Source organism: Penicillium digitatum, chromosome 1, assembly GCF_016767815.1.
Source record: "Penicillium digitatum chromosome 1, complete sequence".
Classification (NCBI taxonomy): Eukaryota; Fungi; Ascomycota; class Eurotiomycetes; order Eurotiales; family Aspergillaceae; genus Penicillium; species Penicillium digitatum.
This window is the reverse complement of record NC_089384.1, coordinates 2,885,288-2,900,164: the sequence shown is the minus strand read 5'-3', so window position 1 is coordinate 2,900,164 and position 14,877 is coordinate 2,885,288. Positions and strand designations below refer to the sequence as shown.

Genomic DNA, 14,877 nt, shown 5'->3' with positions numbered 1-14,877 from the left:
TCTACCGGCAAGTCTGGAAAGTCTTTGACGGAATCAGTCACATTTGCAAAGGGAGACCCGGACTTTCCCTTGGCAAGGTATGCTTTTCACATCTTCAAAAGACGATTTAAATACATTCTGACCGGAAATCGCCAAGTCTGAAATCGAGGCAAAAACTCCTGCGCTTGCGAAATATGGCGAAATCACAGATAACAACAAGCTCGACTTCTTGACCATGATAGCGTATAGTTTGGAGCACGAGAAGGATACTCAAGGGCTTGTCTTCTAGGGCTTGCCCCTTTGAAGCCATCAGATGAATTGGAAACCCGTCGAGATGAAGTATACTTGGGACGGATGAAGCAGATTGTGGCTATTTCTGACAAGCACACCAGAACACCACATTTGTCTGAATTTTGAAAAAAGGGTCTAGTTAATGAGTATGATAGTGTCGAGTTCAAATTTCATTGATATCGGACATGCAGTTCGTTATCCAGAAGGGACATGCCACATTATACAGCTTCATGAATTAAAGTATATCAGGCATATCAGACATGTAAGCCAAAGCTGCCAGAGCGGTAATCAGAAGACCCCCCAAAGGAAGTCAACCGAAGTATTTTCAACTGCCACAAAAAAAAACGTATGATGCTGGTTAAACGGAAATCAAAAACACCTAGTCTCCTCCCACAAGCTCAGAAAATAAACAGGATACAACCGCATTCGGCACTGAAAGATCTAGACACACGCTATCGTCTCAAGGAGCAAGCAAAGGAAAGAAGAAACATGTACATCTTCGAAAAATTGTAGGATATCATGGACGGCCTCGACTTCATCGAGGCAGGGCACTCAGGGGCGGCAGAATGGACGCAGGGAAATCTTAACAGGCACAACCATCGTTGGTGGTGGTCTCCTTGGGACTGATGTTGACATCAATCACTAGCACAGGCCATAGTCAGTATAAGAAGTCCTTGGATTAAACATGAGATTGAACATACTTGTGCTCTCGCCTTGCTTGGCCTCGCCTTCCATTCCAGGAAGAGCCTGAGCGATTCTCCGGAAAAGCTGCTTCACGTTGTGCCCGACCTTTGCGCTGGTCTCGATAAACATCAATCCGTTCTTCTTTGCCTCTTCCTCGCCCTGTGCAGTGGTGACTTCCCGCTTGTCGTTCAAATCAGTCTTGTTACCCACGAGCACAATAATCACATCATTCCCACGCTCTCCGCGCACATCATCAATCCATTTTCGCGTGTTTTGGAAGGATTTAGCATTCGAAATATCATAGACCACCACGGCAACACTCGAATCTCGGATGTAGGAAGGAATCAAGGAACGGAATCGCTCCTGGCCGGCGGTATCCCAAAGCTGAAGACGGACAGTCCGATCTTCAAGGTACATAGTCTAGATACGATGGTTAGCCATGACATTTATGTATAGATAGCTTCCCAGGGTAGTGCCCAAATTCATTGGAACCCCTGTGCGGGGTATGAGGTGGCGTACCTTGGACAAAAAGTCAATGCCAATAGTTGCTTGGTATGTGTTGTCAAACGAGTCATACATGAATCGAGTGATCAATGATGTTTTGCCGACTGCAGTTATGTTAGACATCCTGAGCCAGCCTCTCGTTGACCAGAGCGCATGAGGTAGAGGTATGAAGTAATGAGATACTTACCACTCTGTTCGCCTAGGAACACCAGCCTACACATCACCATTAGCCATGCATTCTGAATTCCAAATTGCGCTGTCCAAATTCTTACTTGAACTTTTTCAAGGGGTTCGAATACGACCCAACCCCGGAGGAAGACGCCATTGTCACGGAGATGTTGATGCGGTTGAAATTCAGGGGCAGTAAAGCGGCACAGAATTAGGCCAAGGATTTGAAACTGCGTGAAAGACACACGAACAGGGCAGATGAGAACAGGGAAGGTAAAGACAAGCGTTTTCCCTTAAAAGAACAGTTGGAAACAGATCGTCCAAAACGTCTGGGGAAGCACACACCGCAAGGTCACCGCCTGAACGGAGCAGTTAATCCGCTCCGGCCACCGAGTCCCCCATCATCTGCTTCCATCCCAAAGCTTCAGCTACCTTATCGGCTGCGTTTTCTACGTCTGCGATCATCCTGACCTTATCATTCACTCGTCATCAGGCTCATAGAGGTTGCCATGGCTTACCTCTATCCGGCCGGTGTCTCCACCATCGCTCTCATAGTGGTAGGATTGTGTATGTTTCAATGAATCTGAGGTGCGATCTGGCAGCTAATGAGAGGGTCTGGATTCTAGATCTACTCTTCCATGGAGAGGGAGAAGCGTTCAATGTACGGAGCTCACGCTCATTCAAGCGATTTGCTCAAAAATTTTCTAACCTGATATGCAATAGGTTGGCCGTTTCCTGGAGGAAGTTTCTCCTTATGCTTGGGCAAATTTCGGAATCGCTTCGTGTATCGGCTTCTCAGTTGTTGGCGCAGCATGGTAAGCCGATCCCCGTTGACGCAATCCGGCATTGCGATATTGACTCCATGTTTTTCTAGGGGAATTTTCCTTACCGGCTCATCGATTGTTGGCGGCGGTGTCCGAGCACCCCGTATTCGAACCAAGAACTTGATCTCTATCATTTTCTGTGAAGTTGTCGCTATCTACGGTGTCATTATGGCCATTGTCTTCTCCTCAAAGCTCAGCCCGGTACCGGAAGGCGGAATACACACCTCTAGCAACTACTACACTGGATACGCGGTCTTCTGGGGAGGAATCACAGTGGGTGTCTGCAACCTTATTTGCGGTATCTCCGTTGGTATCAATGGAAGTGGTGCTGCCCTGGCCGATGCAGCCGACCCCAGCCTGTAAGTGATTCTCGTGGCAATGTTAAAAAGATATTTAGAGCTGTTACTAACATTGTTTGCCTTTACAGATTCGTCAAGATTCTTGTCGTCGAGATTTTCAGCTCAGTCCTTGGTCTTTTCGGTTTGATTGTCGGTCTTCTCGTGGCCCAAAAGGCGTCGGTGCTAGAAGCGGCCTGAACCTGAGCCTTTGAGAAAGAAGAGCTCCAAGTTTGGGCGGCAAGCAGATATTGGCAGCTCGAAACATATGCCCCAGGCGATCCGCTTCGTCTATCATTCTCGAATTCATTTTTTTATCTTCATGCTTCGATATACTCCGCATTGTGGCGTCTGGGGTCAACCACGTAGAGCCACATTGGTTTTGCTAGATTGCATCAATCACCTGGAGATCATATGTATCAGATTTGAGGCTGCGTGAGCTCGTTCTAGCTTGTTACATTATGGATATGAACAAATCTTTGTAGAAACCGTTACCAGAAGAAATAACTCTCACCTTACATTCACATGTGCTTAATGTAATCTCCAGTTATTTAGCCTAACTTTTGACAATCTCACTAGAACATGGAAACCTGTCATTTCAACGGGTTTAAAAGCCAGACTACATATAGTCACATAAGTCATATAGATTTCAATACAGTTGGGCTAAGTTGATTGAGGTTGCACTCACTCGTTGGCCTACAAGGACGGGATAATTCGAATGAAATAAATAATGAAAATTTGGGCAAGAGACTAGCATTACAAAAAGGATTACAGTTAGCACACACGAAAAGCAGTATTGGCACTGATTTCATCAATCGCACCATACAGCTTAATTGACATCGGGGTTTGGTGATAGCCCGATATTTTGCTCATTTTCCCATGACAGAACTTTCCCCGCCAAAACATCCACTTCCCCAGACTTATATGCACAGCGCACATCATGGCGACAAAACTAAAAGCTGCAATCCTGATTGTCTCAGACACTGCCTCGAAAGACCCTGCTTCTGACAAGGTTGTCGATGCACTTGCGCCTATCTTGGCTGCAGAGGGGAAGTGGGAACCCCCCGCATACAGGATCGTCCCGGACAGCGTGCTGGAGATCCAGCAATCGGTATACGACTGGGCCGACAGCTCTAGTTGGTACAACCTCATCCTACTAAGTGGAGGGACAGGATTTGCCGTCAAGGACAACACCCCTGAAGTTTGTGATTCTGATCTGCTTGACCGTTACCTTTTGCTCATGAAATCACCAGGCCGTGTCCCCCCTAATCCAACGCCATGCGCCAGGACTAGTGTGAGTCGGATACCCTGGATGCCCCATTGACACTAGTAAACTAACCAAGACTTTAAGACACGGCATGATTGCTGCCTCCTTAAAAGTAACACCTTGTGAGCATGACATCAAGGGCGCTGCCATGGTGCTTCTCTTTGACTATGTTTGCTTCGGCTAATTCCCCGTGCAGTTGCTATGATGGCAAGACCAGTTGCTGGTGTTCGTAATAAGACTTTGATTATTACCTTACCTGGTTCACCCAAAGGGGCTATGGAGAACCTCGAGGCTGTTATCAAGCTTCTTCCACACGCCTGTCTACAGTCTGCTGGGGCCAATTCAAGGGACCTCCATGCTGGAGGCGTAAAGAAGCTGGAATCAGAGGCCGGTGTTGGTGTGCATCAGCATCACCACCATAGTCACCACCATCATGGCCATGGCCATGGACATGGGCACAAGGTCCCCAAAGCGCACACGTCGCCCTCTGAGAGACCACAGTCTAACGACCCTAGCGCAGGCCCTAACCGGCGCTATCGCTCCTCACCCTACCCGATGCTATCTGTGGATGAAGCTCTTCGGCGGATAATTGAGCAAACTCCCGAGCCAGACGTCGTTGAGGTCCCAACTACCACATCCTTGATTGGCTCAGTGATCGCCGAAGACGTCTACGCCGCAGAGGCTGTACCAGCATACAGAGCTAGTATCGTCGATGGCTATGCTATCATTGCACCAGATTCTAGCGCTTCCGGCCAGTTCACGAAAGGGATCTTCCCCGTAGCATCAATAGCCCATGCCAATATCGGCGGGAATCTAGAGCCGTTGCAACCAGGGACCATCGCTAGAATTACCACTGGCGCCCCTCTCCCCCCAAATGCAAATGCCGTAGTCATGGTCGAGGATACGACGTTGGATTCGTGCACACCTGATGGGAAGGAGGAAGCGACAGTCGAAATCCTCGCTGAGGATATTGAGCCCGGTGAGAATGTGCGCGAGCCTGGCAGCGATGTCGCGTTGGGCTCCCAAATTGTCGCCCGCGGCGACCTGATCTCTCCCGTTGGCGGAGAGATTGGCTTACTGGCATCAACCGGCACCAAGACTGTCAAGGTCTACCGAAAACCACGCGTAGGCGTTTTGAGCACTGGCGACGAGCTCGTGGAGCACAATGACCCACGTCCTCTCACGGGCGGCCAAATCCGCGACTCCAACCGCCCATCTCTTCTCTCATGCCTGAAGTCATGGGGTTTCGAAACTGTTGACCTTGGCATTGCTCGCGACACACCTGCCAGTGAGCTCGAGAACGCCCTCCGTGACTCCCTTCGCGGTGTAGGCCGAGCCTCCACCGGTGTCGACGTGATAATCACAACCGGCGGTGTCTCAATGGGCGAGCTTGACCTCCTCAAGCCGACAATCGAGCGCTCCCTCGGCGGCACCATCCACTTCGGCCGCGTTGCCATGAAACCGGGCAAGCCCACCACCTTCGCAACCGTCCCTTTCAAACCAACCGGCGACGCCACATCCTCTCAGCAGGAGCGCCAATCAAAACTCATCTTCTCGCTCCCTGGAAATCCGGCCTCTGCCCTTGTCACTCTCAACCTATTTGTCCTCCCTTCGCTACACAAGCTCGCCGGCCTGGGACACAGCTCTCAGGCCCTCGGCTCTAAGCCCTGGCTCGCGCCCCAGCTTGGTCTCCCGCGTGTCGCTGTCGTTCTGACACATGACTTCCCGCTTGATCCCAAGCGCACAGAGTACCACCGTGCTGTGGTTACGGCATCGCGCTCGGATGGTCGGCTGTACGCGACGAGCACGGGGGTCGAGGGTGCTGGACAGCGGTCTTCGAAAGTAGGTAGTCTGGCCAAAGCAAATGCATTGGTGGTTTTACAGGCTGGACGGGGCGTTGAGACCAAGGGTGAGACCGTGGAGGCTTTGTTGATGGGGGCCGTTCATGGCTCGGATACCCAGGTCGTTTGCTAGAGATGTGACACGATGTATGATTTATGCCCAGACGGAGACTATATCTCCTGAAAACTACTTGTCTCTTGGTTTCTTATCTGCGTTCTCTGAGGTTTGTGTATCTCTTGCCCTCTCAGTCTTTTCTTCGCCATTTTTCGATCCTCTTCTTGAACAGACGATATGTGGTGGTCAATAGCTGTAAGTTTCCATCTTTGTAGAGAATAACATCACAATGTGGTTTTCTACATAGAACGAGCCAAGTTGTATGTTTGTATGCGAATATTACAACTACGCAAGGTACCCATTCTATCTTCAGAGCACAAAAATAACAGAAAGCTATAGTAAAGCAATAGATAGCCCGAAATTAAATCACCCTTTCAAATTCTTCCATCCCTTCTTCTTCTCAGACCGGAAAGCAGGCAGCGTCCCTTCTCTCCCCGGCTTTCTCGCAATCTCCACTACCAAAAACCGCACAAAATCACCCAGTGTCCAGTAACTGCTATGTGCGCTCAGCATGTTGAGGTACTGGATATTCAACGGGCCGCCACCACCCGAGAGATAGTAATCAACTTGCCCGTTGTCATTGAGTAGAAGCATGCGTTTTTCAGCGATCTCTTCGCGAGTAAAGTCGTGGATCTCGAGTTCAACATTAGATGGGAGCTTGGAGACTGCTGCAGGGCGGGTAGGGGCTGTGGAGGACAATGATGTTGACGGGGTTGTGCTCCAGCGGAAGACGCTTCCGATGGATTGCCAGAAGGTGGAGGTGGAGCTGGGGATAGAGCCCATTTTGAGGGAGTTGGAGAGGTCTGAATCTACAGTTGCATTGACTCGGTACGCGATTGCTAGAAAGGGTTGTTAGCACAGAAGGCAAAGATAATGCAGAAATCGATTGAGGAGGTTAGACAATCAACTTACGGTCCGTTGTGTGCATGATGTTGTAGAGATTGTCTACGGCGAGACAGCCGTATTGACCAGCTTCGCCGGCTACGCCATGAAGTAAATCATCGCCATTGCTGCCCGGCTTGTCTTTACCTTTTCGGGGAACAAGACTAGCTGCGAGGATGTTAGATACAAGGCAGAATGATGTAACAGTCAAACATACCCTTATTGAGAAGTAAAAAGAAGCCGACTGGACTTCCGCAGAGAAATAAATGTCTAGTATCAAACTCGAACACATCGCTTTGTAAAGCTGTATTGGAAAAGTCAAACCGAGGAACATGTGTTGGCTGATTGCTAAGAATGTCTACAGCCATCACGCTTCCGAGCGAATGAGCGATGAGATGTACGCGGCCATGGTCTTGGAACCCCTGGTTGTTTTTACACCAGAGGCGATACACACGGTTCGCTTCTCTAATCACCGCCTTGACCATCTTCGGCTTGTGGTGTGACAAATAGTAAGGGATGTCAAGCATCACATCGCTGATCAGGGATCTAATCGCAGGAAGAGTCTGGGGCGTGATATCTGTAAGTGAAAATTTGTTGGTAGCTGGGTCTTCGATACCAGTCTCAAGTTCGGGGTCATCCAATGACAAGTTCGTGCGCCAATTCACAGGAAGTACCATGATTCCTCCATGATCTTGGCGCACGTGCGGCCAGACAGGTTCATTATTAAGCTCCATGTTCACCTCTCGCCGAAACGCATTGATAGCATGAGTGAAGTGGAAGCTTTCCATCCTCTCCGATAACTTTTGCCCGATGCCGTGTATAACAAGAACCAAGTCCGTTGGACGTGGCCGGGACTCTTCCATCTTGCATGCATAGCAGATTTGTTCACCTCGCGCAGAAGGAACGTTCGACTGAGCCTTGCGAATATAATGGCGCACATCAATGGGATTCGGCTTTGATGGGTGCAGTTGTTCCCATCGTTTTCGACTAAAGCCGCGAATCACAGGTATGCCTATCTGACGGCCTTTCCTGATTGCACTAAGGGGCCGTCGTCCCCTCGACACCGAGGGAAGTAAGCTGGGGCGAAGCACTTGAGCATTTGTTGCATCGACATAGATGGCACTGGATGTGTAGTATGTCTTGATACTTTCAGATTGAACAGAAGTGCCACCAGCAGCTCGATTTTCGGCGAATACAAAGGGATCCTCTGCCTCATCCACAGGCGAATCACGACTATGTGGCGCTTTTGCAGCTGTAGGCCGACTGTCTTGTTTTGTCCATAGCGGATGAACAATTTTCAACTCGGCATCGGCCCCGTTTTCTACGCAACTATTCAGTTCATCTTGCCAAGTGTCGCTCCATGGCTTCAAGTAAACGTAGCCTTCCTCCAATTTGTTCGCAAGTTCAGTCTCCACAGGCAGCATGGTATTCTTGTAGAACCAAGTAGCTCGGACCACACTTGATATGTCTTGAAGAGGGCTCCAGTAGATTGGTTTCATCTACAAAGGGCGTTGTTAAAACTTTAAATCCCAGCATAGAAAGTGTACTCACCTTGAGACTCGGCAACTCGACTAGATGAAGCCGTGAGACACCAACTGGAATCTTTGACTGGGTGTTTGGCTCCTCTATCCTCTCCCGCTGCAATTCCTGGGTCACTTTATCGAGGCTCACAGTCATTCTGAGGCCCGAAAGTTTTGGAGCACCTTGAAAAGCAGCACCGGTTCGGAGTTCTGCCTGCCCTTCGCCTCCTTCTCTTGACGAAGACGACTCCAGTGAGCGACCAAGCGGTGTTTGAGGCTGAGATGCCGGCGCCCGTATAAAAGGAGAGCCACTCATGCTTGCATCGTGAGAACGGTCAGCTCGTAGACTTCCAATCCCCTCGTCGCCTTCGCCCACGTTCTCGGCTTCCAGTTGAGAACTGCCTCTTCGTTTGGTAACACTGGACTCATTGATGGAAGACGAGCGCACTCTTTTCCGATCGATGGCAATTTCCCTCGTAGTGTTGTAGATAGACCCATCACCCAGTGGAGAGTCCAATCGATTTTCCTTGCCGAGTTCACGGGTTCTGATTGCAGCACCGCTGGTAGCGCAAGTGAGGTGCCTCTTGTAACTGCGATAGGGTAGGTCATCCGGGAATGATACAGGGTTGCTCAGAGTGCTTCCTCTACTGTCAACCAATGAGGGGTCCTCTTGGTTGGCTGCCTTGCGGCGTTCGACGTTCGAGACCGATTCATGACCAGGCACCTCTATCTCAGGGGGTCCCGTCGACGTATTTGGCCTGGATCTGTAGTTCCCAGGGACTTTGGTCTTTCTCGCTTCCCGAAGATCACGCCAAGCTTCCTCTAAGGCGATGTTATCCCTGGCCGAGAATGGCGTGGGAGAATGTCTCTCATTGCCGGTACCCTGGCTTGCCGGTGGAGGTAGAGGAGCCAGTGGATCATCGATCGGTAATGATGACATATAGAAGAACTGTGCCCGGAATTCTGGTGGTGATTGAAGCGATTGAAATCGGGTGAGGTCCTGCTCTTCATCCACAAGCAGGCAACTCGGACCATAGGTGTGGATCAGGCCCGCCATTCGGATGTTTGTACGGAGCCGGGCCCCTGTATTTGAGCTGGTATTGATCTCCACCCCCTAATATGGAGGCTAAACGCGGGATTAATTGACGGTCATTGGGGGCCGGACTGTTCCAGTCCACAACACGTTCTGTCGGAAACACCCACACAGAAGTTCTCTCATTTACAAGAGGTGGTTCAAGAACTTCGTCCAATGCAGAGCGGTGACTGCCTGACACCCGTGATCCTACAAGTCGATGACGTCGCCCCACGTGTTTCGTGCACAACTTCCCGTTTCTGTCAAGTTCTTACAGACCCTGGACCATGTTGAATTAAGATCGTTCGAAGATTGATTCATCGATGATTGGCAAATGCCAAGAGATCAAGTAAAAAACATGCAGGAATGCATAACCTCCATTGTTTTATTGCATGGCAGCTCGAAAGAGCGATTGGTTCGGCATGTTCCTATTGTGCAACCATCTCTAGCCCCATACTAACAATCTGTAGAATCAATCTTCTTTGGAGGCGGCGTCTCATCTGCCAGCCATCGATTTGTGTTGGGATATTCTCTTTGGGAAATTAACCTAAATCAAGGTAAAATCTAGTTGAAATTGCTTCAATCGATGTATACTCCGTTGGCAAATACAGCATTTCAGGTAACACTAGCTACAGGATTGGCCAGGTTAGATTATAATTTTATCAGCCAGCACAGCTTTACCTCCTATTTACATACGAATATTGGCATTCTCCTTGAATTTTTTTTTTTTAAAAAATCCATGGTAACAATGCAACCCCAGCAAACCTACTCCTGGTTTCCTCCACGATGAAATTATGTGTGAGAAGTTGTATTGAACATGTACGTTCTCTCTATCTATAATTTTCATGCAGTATCACAAGGCACCGTTGCACGAGATATCCCACCCTGGTCCGTGTGGAAGAGCACATAGCTATGTTCACGCGTGCTGTCAGTTGATCTATTAAGAAAAGTAAAGGATGTATTTGGGATCAGTAGGATTTGAACTAAGCTGGACTGAACTAGTTGATCCATTAATTACTGGTAAAACACGCAGAAAAGACAGAAACAGAAGAGCAAAAGCGAAAACGAAATTGGCTCAAAGCGAAACTGATAACGGCGAGTTCCTGGAACAGAACAGTCGAGATAGAATCGCAAAAAGCGAAAACGAAAGCGAGATAAGAATGGGGAATAAGCCAAATCAAACATAGGACAACTTCAAATAAGCAAAGTAGAAATCAAGAGCGAGAGTTTCCAGAGGTCTGAGTATCTCGGTAGTGTTGCATCACCTCATGTTTCTTTAGCTCTCCACGAATGTGCGCATTGAGGGCCATAATCAACTCAAGGTGGCATCGATCAGCATTCAAAATCTCCAAGAGATCCAGGATATCGTGAATGTGCTTCTTGACTACCGAATCGGGGGCCACAAAGGTGCGGATGCTCATGTTCTTGCAGATCTTTTTCCAGTTACCCAGAACGGTGTTCGGGCCAAGGCCGTTGGTGGTTTCGCCGAAGCTGAGATGATTGCGGTTTGCGCTGATAAGACGATACTGGGTAGTTTGGTCGAAACGGAATTCCGGGACACCAGGCATGTGCCTCTTCTCCCATCTTCGTTTCACCTTGAGGAGAGAACTAGTGCTGAGGTGGCCTTCGTAATACTCCTTCATCAGGAATTCATTGGCTGCGTGGGTAATCATGTTTTCAATCTCGGCGTACAGAATTGACTGTACCCCGGTGTTCAGAGTGATGGAGGCAGTGTTCTCAGTGACGATGCTGGGCTTGGATGAGCCGATCAAAGCTCGATTCTCATCCCAAAACTATCAAAAAAACAAAGTTAGTAACTGTATCATTTCTCAAAAGCCACGTCACGTAGCACGTACCATTCCCTTGATATTGCCAATGGTTGAATGTCCCTTTTCGAGAGCCTCCTTCAGAAAGCGGAATCTCTTGTCGCGTGGCCCCTCGTTGTCTTCTAGATATCCTTTCTTCCCAAAGAGATTCTTGGTAAATCGCTTGCGCTTGATTCCACGCGAGTCTTCAGAGCCCTCAGAGCTACTGACATCAGGACTTTGGGTGATACGACTCGGAGTTGCGGTGGTGGGGGTGTTGTCGACATCATTGTTGACGAAGGAAGCCGTGCGGCTATGTCCACCATTGGTAGACTCAGGCACGTGGATGGCTGTCTGATGCAGAGATACTTCGCGGACGGGGACATCCATGGTGAAGGTAGTTTTGCTCTTGTTCACGTTCAATTGCTGTGGGACAAGAGATTGCTCGACGTTGCCAATGTTGGCTCTATCATCTCTCGGTCGTCTCGGATAGCTAACAGGAGATGAAATGTAATCTGGGCGGAAAGTAAGCGGCGTCAGCCGGAGATCGTGGGGAATCTGAGATGGATGAATTCCAACCCGAGGCACATCGGCATGGGAATATTCACGAAGATTACTGGGACGACGCTCGGGAGAAGGATCAGCTGGAGCAGGAGGTAGAGGTGAATCCAGTAGAGGTGAGCCAGGAGTAGTGTAGTCCCAAGCAAACACATGCTCAAAGGGTACAACAAAGTCAGCGTCAATCTCGCTGGCATTGTCCGAACGCCAAGTGAAATCTTCTTGCAGAGAAGCGGCCTGGGGAGGGGACGAAGGCAACAGAGGTGATTCATGCAAAGGTAAATTGGAATCAGACCGTTCCCGTTCAAACTGGGGCTCAGGAGACGCAGCAATTTCAGTCTCCGATTCGTCAGAGGACCAATAGCAACATCCTTCGGGACAATAAGATGAAATTTGAGGCGGGGACCACACAGGCGTTGCAGGTGTATCTTCGTGAATGGGACCGGGGCTCACAAATAAAGGACTCTCAGCGTTACGAATGAGGGAGCCAGGGGGCTGGGAACCAGGACCAGAGCATTGGTCCGCGTGGTAGATGTCCATAGATGCCGAATTTAGGGGAGCGAGACGGTAGGTAGAATATGAACCTCCTGGGTTGTGATTTTCATTTGCAAGGCGATCGTTTTCCTTTTCCTGATTGATTAAGGCGAGAAGTTCATCTATGGTTACTCCCACTTCAGTGAATTGATTTTCTTGCTTGATTTCGGGGTCTAGAGTCGCGTTGGAAGCCACTGCAACCTGAGTGTCCGGAGAAGATTTGTGGCCATTGGGTAAAGCCTCGTACCATGAAGTTGTGCTGCAACCATTGTGATGAGAACTGGGATTGGCTTGAGCATGAGGAGCCTCGAACGTAGGAGCAGCATGATCCAAGTGGTGGGAATAAGAGGAGTCACTAGTGTCGGAGGCTTGCGCATTGTAGCAGTGATGCGAAAGGGGTGATAGAGTCGGCTCAAATTCTCTGGGTTGAGTTGAAGAAGTCTCGTCATCGTATCCTGGAAGCTTGCATTCCTTGAGAAGCGCCTTCTGGTCAACCTTGGTAGCAGGCTGAGAGACTTCTTGTTGAGCAAAAGAAGTTTTGTCGTGGTGGCCTTGCATGTTTGATCTGTCAAGGACATAATAAATGCTCATCTTGTTGATATCGCGATCAGAACGTTGAAAAAAATCATCCTGAGTAACCGTAGTGGCCGGCTGAGGATCTTCCTGTTGAGGAATTGGTGGCAATGGCTTGAAGAATCTGTTCCATATTAGATTTTACGTTCAGCAACTTTAGGTAATGATGGCACTTGCACATCGTTTTTATTCACAGCAGTTCCGTTCCGACGAGCTGCACCGCGTTCCGCAATACCACGAAGGTCTTTAGCCATGCTGGGACCCCGGTCTGTGAAGACATGTTGACTCCTATTACGACTCCTCTTTTCCGTTCGAGGAACAGTATTTGGATGCTGTCGAAACCATTGCTGGCGTTCATCTTCATAGAGGATCCCTGACTCGTGATCCCGGTCAATGGCACTGAGAGTTGCCCAGGGACGGACTGGTGGATATTGAGACATTGTTGCGATTAAAGTTTCAATTCGCAGTCCTGTTCAAAGAAATACTTAGAAGCGCAGAAAAATAAACGCAAAAGGACCGGAAACAGAAGTGCAAGGAATATCCAGAAGTATGGGAAGAAAGAAGGAATTGGACAGGGGAAAGAGGATCTTTATGCATCGCTGTCGTCGGAATCTATGGCTACAATGTGCATCATTACAGTAGCAGTTTGATTCTTATTCAAGACTGCCGAATGAAGCATAGTGTAAAAACCAAGGCTATTGTTGTGACTGAAAAGAGTATGTTGGGACCACACGGCCTGCAACAATAGGATCAGTCCTATTATGTGGCCGGCAATGTCTCAAGACAATAGAATCGAGTATGGTAGAAACCAAGAGAGGGCAAAATAAACAATATTGGAACAAAGAAAATACATTGAAACCTATGATGAATGAACAATGAATGAACAAACGCACAAAAAAAAATAAAATGTGTTATTCCTGATCAAGGAGGTTGTTGATAGACCGACCAATCAAACACCCATCCATCACATGTTCCTATTTGCATGAGTCAACTCTAAAAAGACGGTGTGATGTTACAGCATACATTCTATGTAGGCATGTAACTACATAGCGCTTTAGCATGAACATCTGGATAGGCATATTGCAACATCACAGAATGCCGATACTCGCCCACCCGCCTAACCTGCGAGAACTATCAGACAAAAAGCCAGGCGTGACTGATAGTACGTGAACTCAAGACTGGTACTATGCCTTTTGTGTATAATCCCCCGTCTATCACTCTGGCAGTAAGAGCATTACATGATGTGGCGAGACACATTATACTTACCCTATATGCAATGCCTACTTAATGAAGTGTGGACAAAAGGTTCAAGTTATTTCCCAGTGCCAGTTTTTTTTCCGAAGCTCACGAAAAACTTGTGTGTTCAGTCCTAATATGTTGTCTCCATTTTAAGCATGTGGTTCATGCACATAGCATAGTTCGGAGCGGTACAACTTGTACCCGACCCAAACTCTTTCGTCATTGCTGCCTCAGGTGTCAACCTTTTTAAGCCAAGAGATTACGGATCACTGAAGCTGTGCTACCTGTAATACTATACATAGAATTGATATCAAGCACATAAAGTGCTATTGTTATGAATATGTAGCAAAGCTTCCAGATTTGTTTTTGACCAAATGATGGAGGGAACCGATTCATCTCCGATGGACCAGTCCGAGGAAACAACATTGGAAAAGAGGTCAGACCTGGTGGATCTTTCTTATCCGCAGGGTAAGTACCAGGTTGAACTACGAGGCCTTGGTCGGGGAGATAAGGCGGCATGGCTTCAGTAATCTCGGCAGAATAGAAGGGGAAAAAATTGAACAAGCAAACATGTAAACATGTAGACAATGATACTGGATATGGCAGTCAGCTAGCTAGTTCTCTACTTGGATTAGGCAATTTCCGCCCAACGATTTAGTACGGAGTATGGACATTGGAGGTACATA

General features: G+C 48.4%; 5 protein-coding genes across 5 annotated transcripts; 2 read left to right on the top strand and 3 right to left on the bottom strand.

The window, feature by feature from the left end:
* Positions 1-853: 853 nt before the first annotated feature.
* Positions 854-1,783, bottom strand: Pdw03_3336 (Ras-related protein Rab-6B; the record flags this gene model as incomplete). Its single annotated transcript, XM_014676806.1, has 5 exons — positions 854-912; positions 972-1,374; positions 1,474-1,562; positions 1,646-1,671; positions 1,731-1,783. The coding sequence occupies 5 exons, from the start codon at positions 1,781-1,783 to the stop codon at positions 854-856; spliced, it is 630 nt and encodes a 209-aa protein (XP_014532292.1).
* A 352-nt stretch (positions 1,784-2,135) lies between these two features.
* On the top strand, positions 2,136-2,986 carry Pdw03_3335 (V-ATPase proteolipid subunit Ppa1, putative; the record flags this gene model as incomplete). Its single annotated transcript, XM_014676807.1, has 5 exons — positions 2,136-2,193; positions 2,253-2,287; positions 2,350-2,441; positions 2,501-2,809; positions 2,878-2,986. 5 exons carry the CDS (start codon positions 2,136-2,138, stop codon positions 2,984-2,986), a joined length of 603 nt encoding a protein of 200 aa, XP_014532293.1.
* Positions 2,987-3,725: 739 nt separating this feature from the next.
* Positions 3,726-6,026, top strand: Pdw03_3334 (Molybdenum cofactor biosynthesis protein; the record flags this gene model as incomplete). Its single annotated transcript, XM_066100458.1, has 4 exons — positions 3,726-3,986; positions 4,039-4,079; positions 4,137-4,174; positions 4,249-6,026. The coding sequence occupies 4 exons, from the start codon at positions 3,726-3,728 to the stop codon at positions 6,024-6,026; spliced, it is 2,118 nt and encodes a 705-aa protein (XP_065955858.1).
* Positions 6,027-6,374: 348 nt separating this feature from the next.
* Pdw03_3333 (DDHD) lies at positions 6,375-9,467 on the bottom strand (the record flags this gene model as incomplete). The annotated part of the gene is made up of 4 exons (XM_014676809.1): positions 6,375-6,847; positions 6,921-7,058; positions 7,108-8,389; positions 8,442-9,467. 4 exons carry the CDS (start codon positions 9,465-9,467, stop codon positions 6,375-6,377), a joined length of 2,919 nt encoding a protein of 972 aa, XP_014532295.1.
* Positions 9,468-10,696: 1,229 nt separating this feature from the next.
* Pdw03_3332 (uncharacterized protein) lies at positions 10,697-13,392 on the bottom strand (the record flags this gene model as incomplete). The annotated part of the gene is made up of 3 exons (XM_014676810.2): positions 10,697-11,275; positions 11,339-13,066; positions 13,147-13,392. The coding sequence occupies 3 exons, from the start codon at positions 13,390-13,392 to the stop codon at positions 10,697-10,699; spliced, it is 2,553 nt and encodes an 850-aa protein (XP_014532296.2).
* Positions 13,393-14,877: the final 1,485 nt, after the last annotated feature.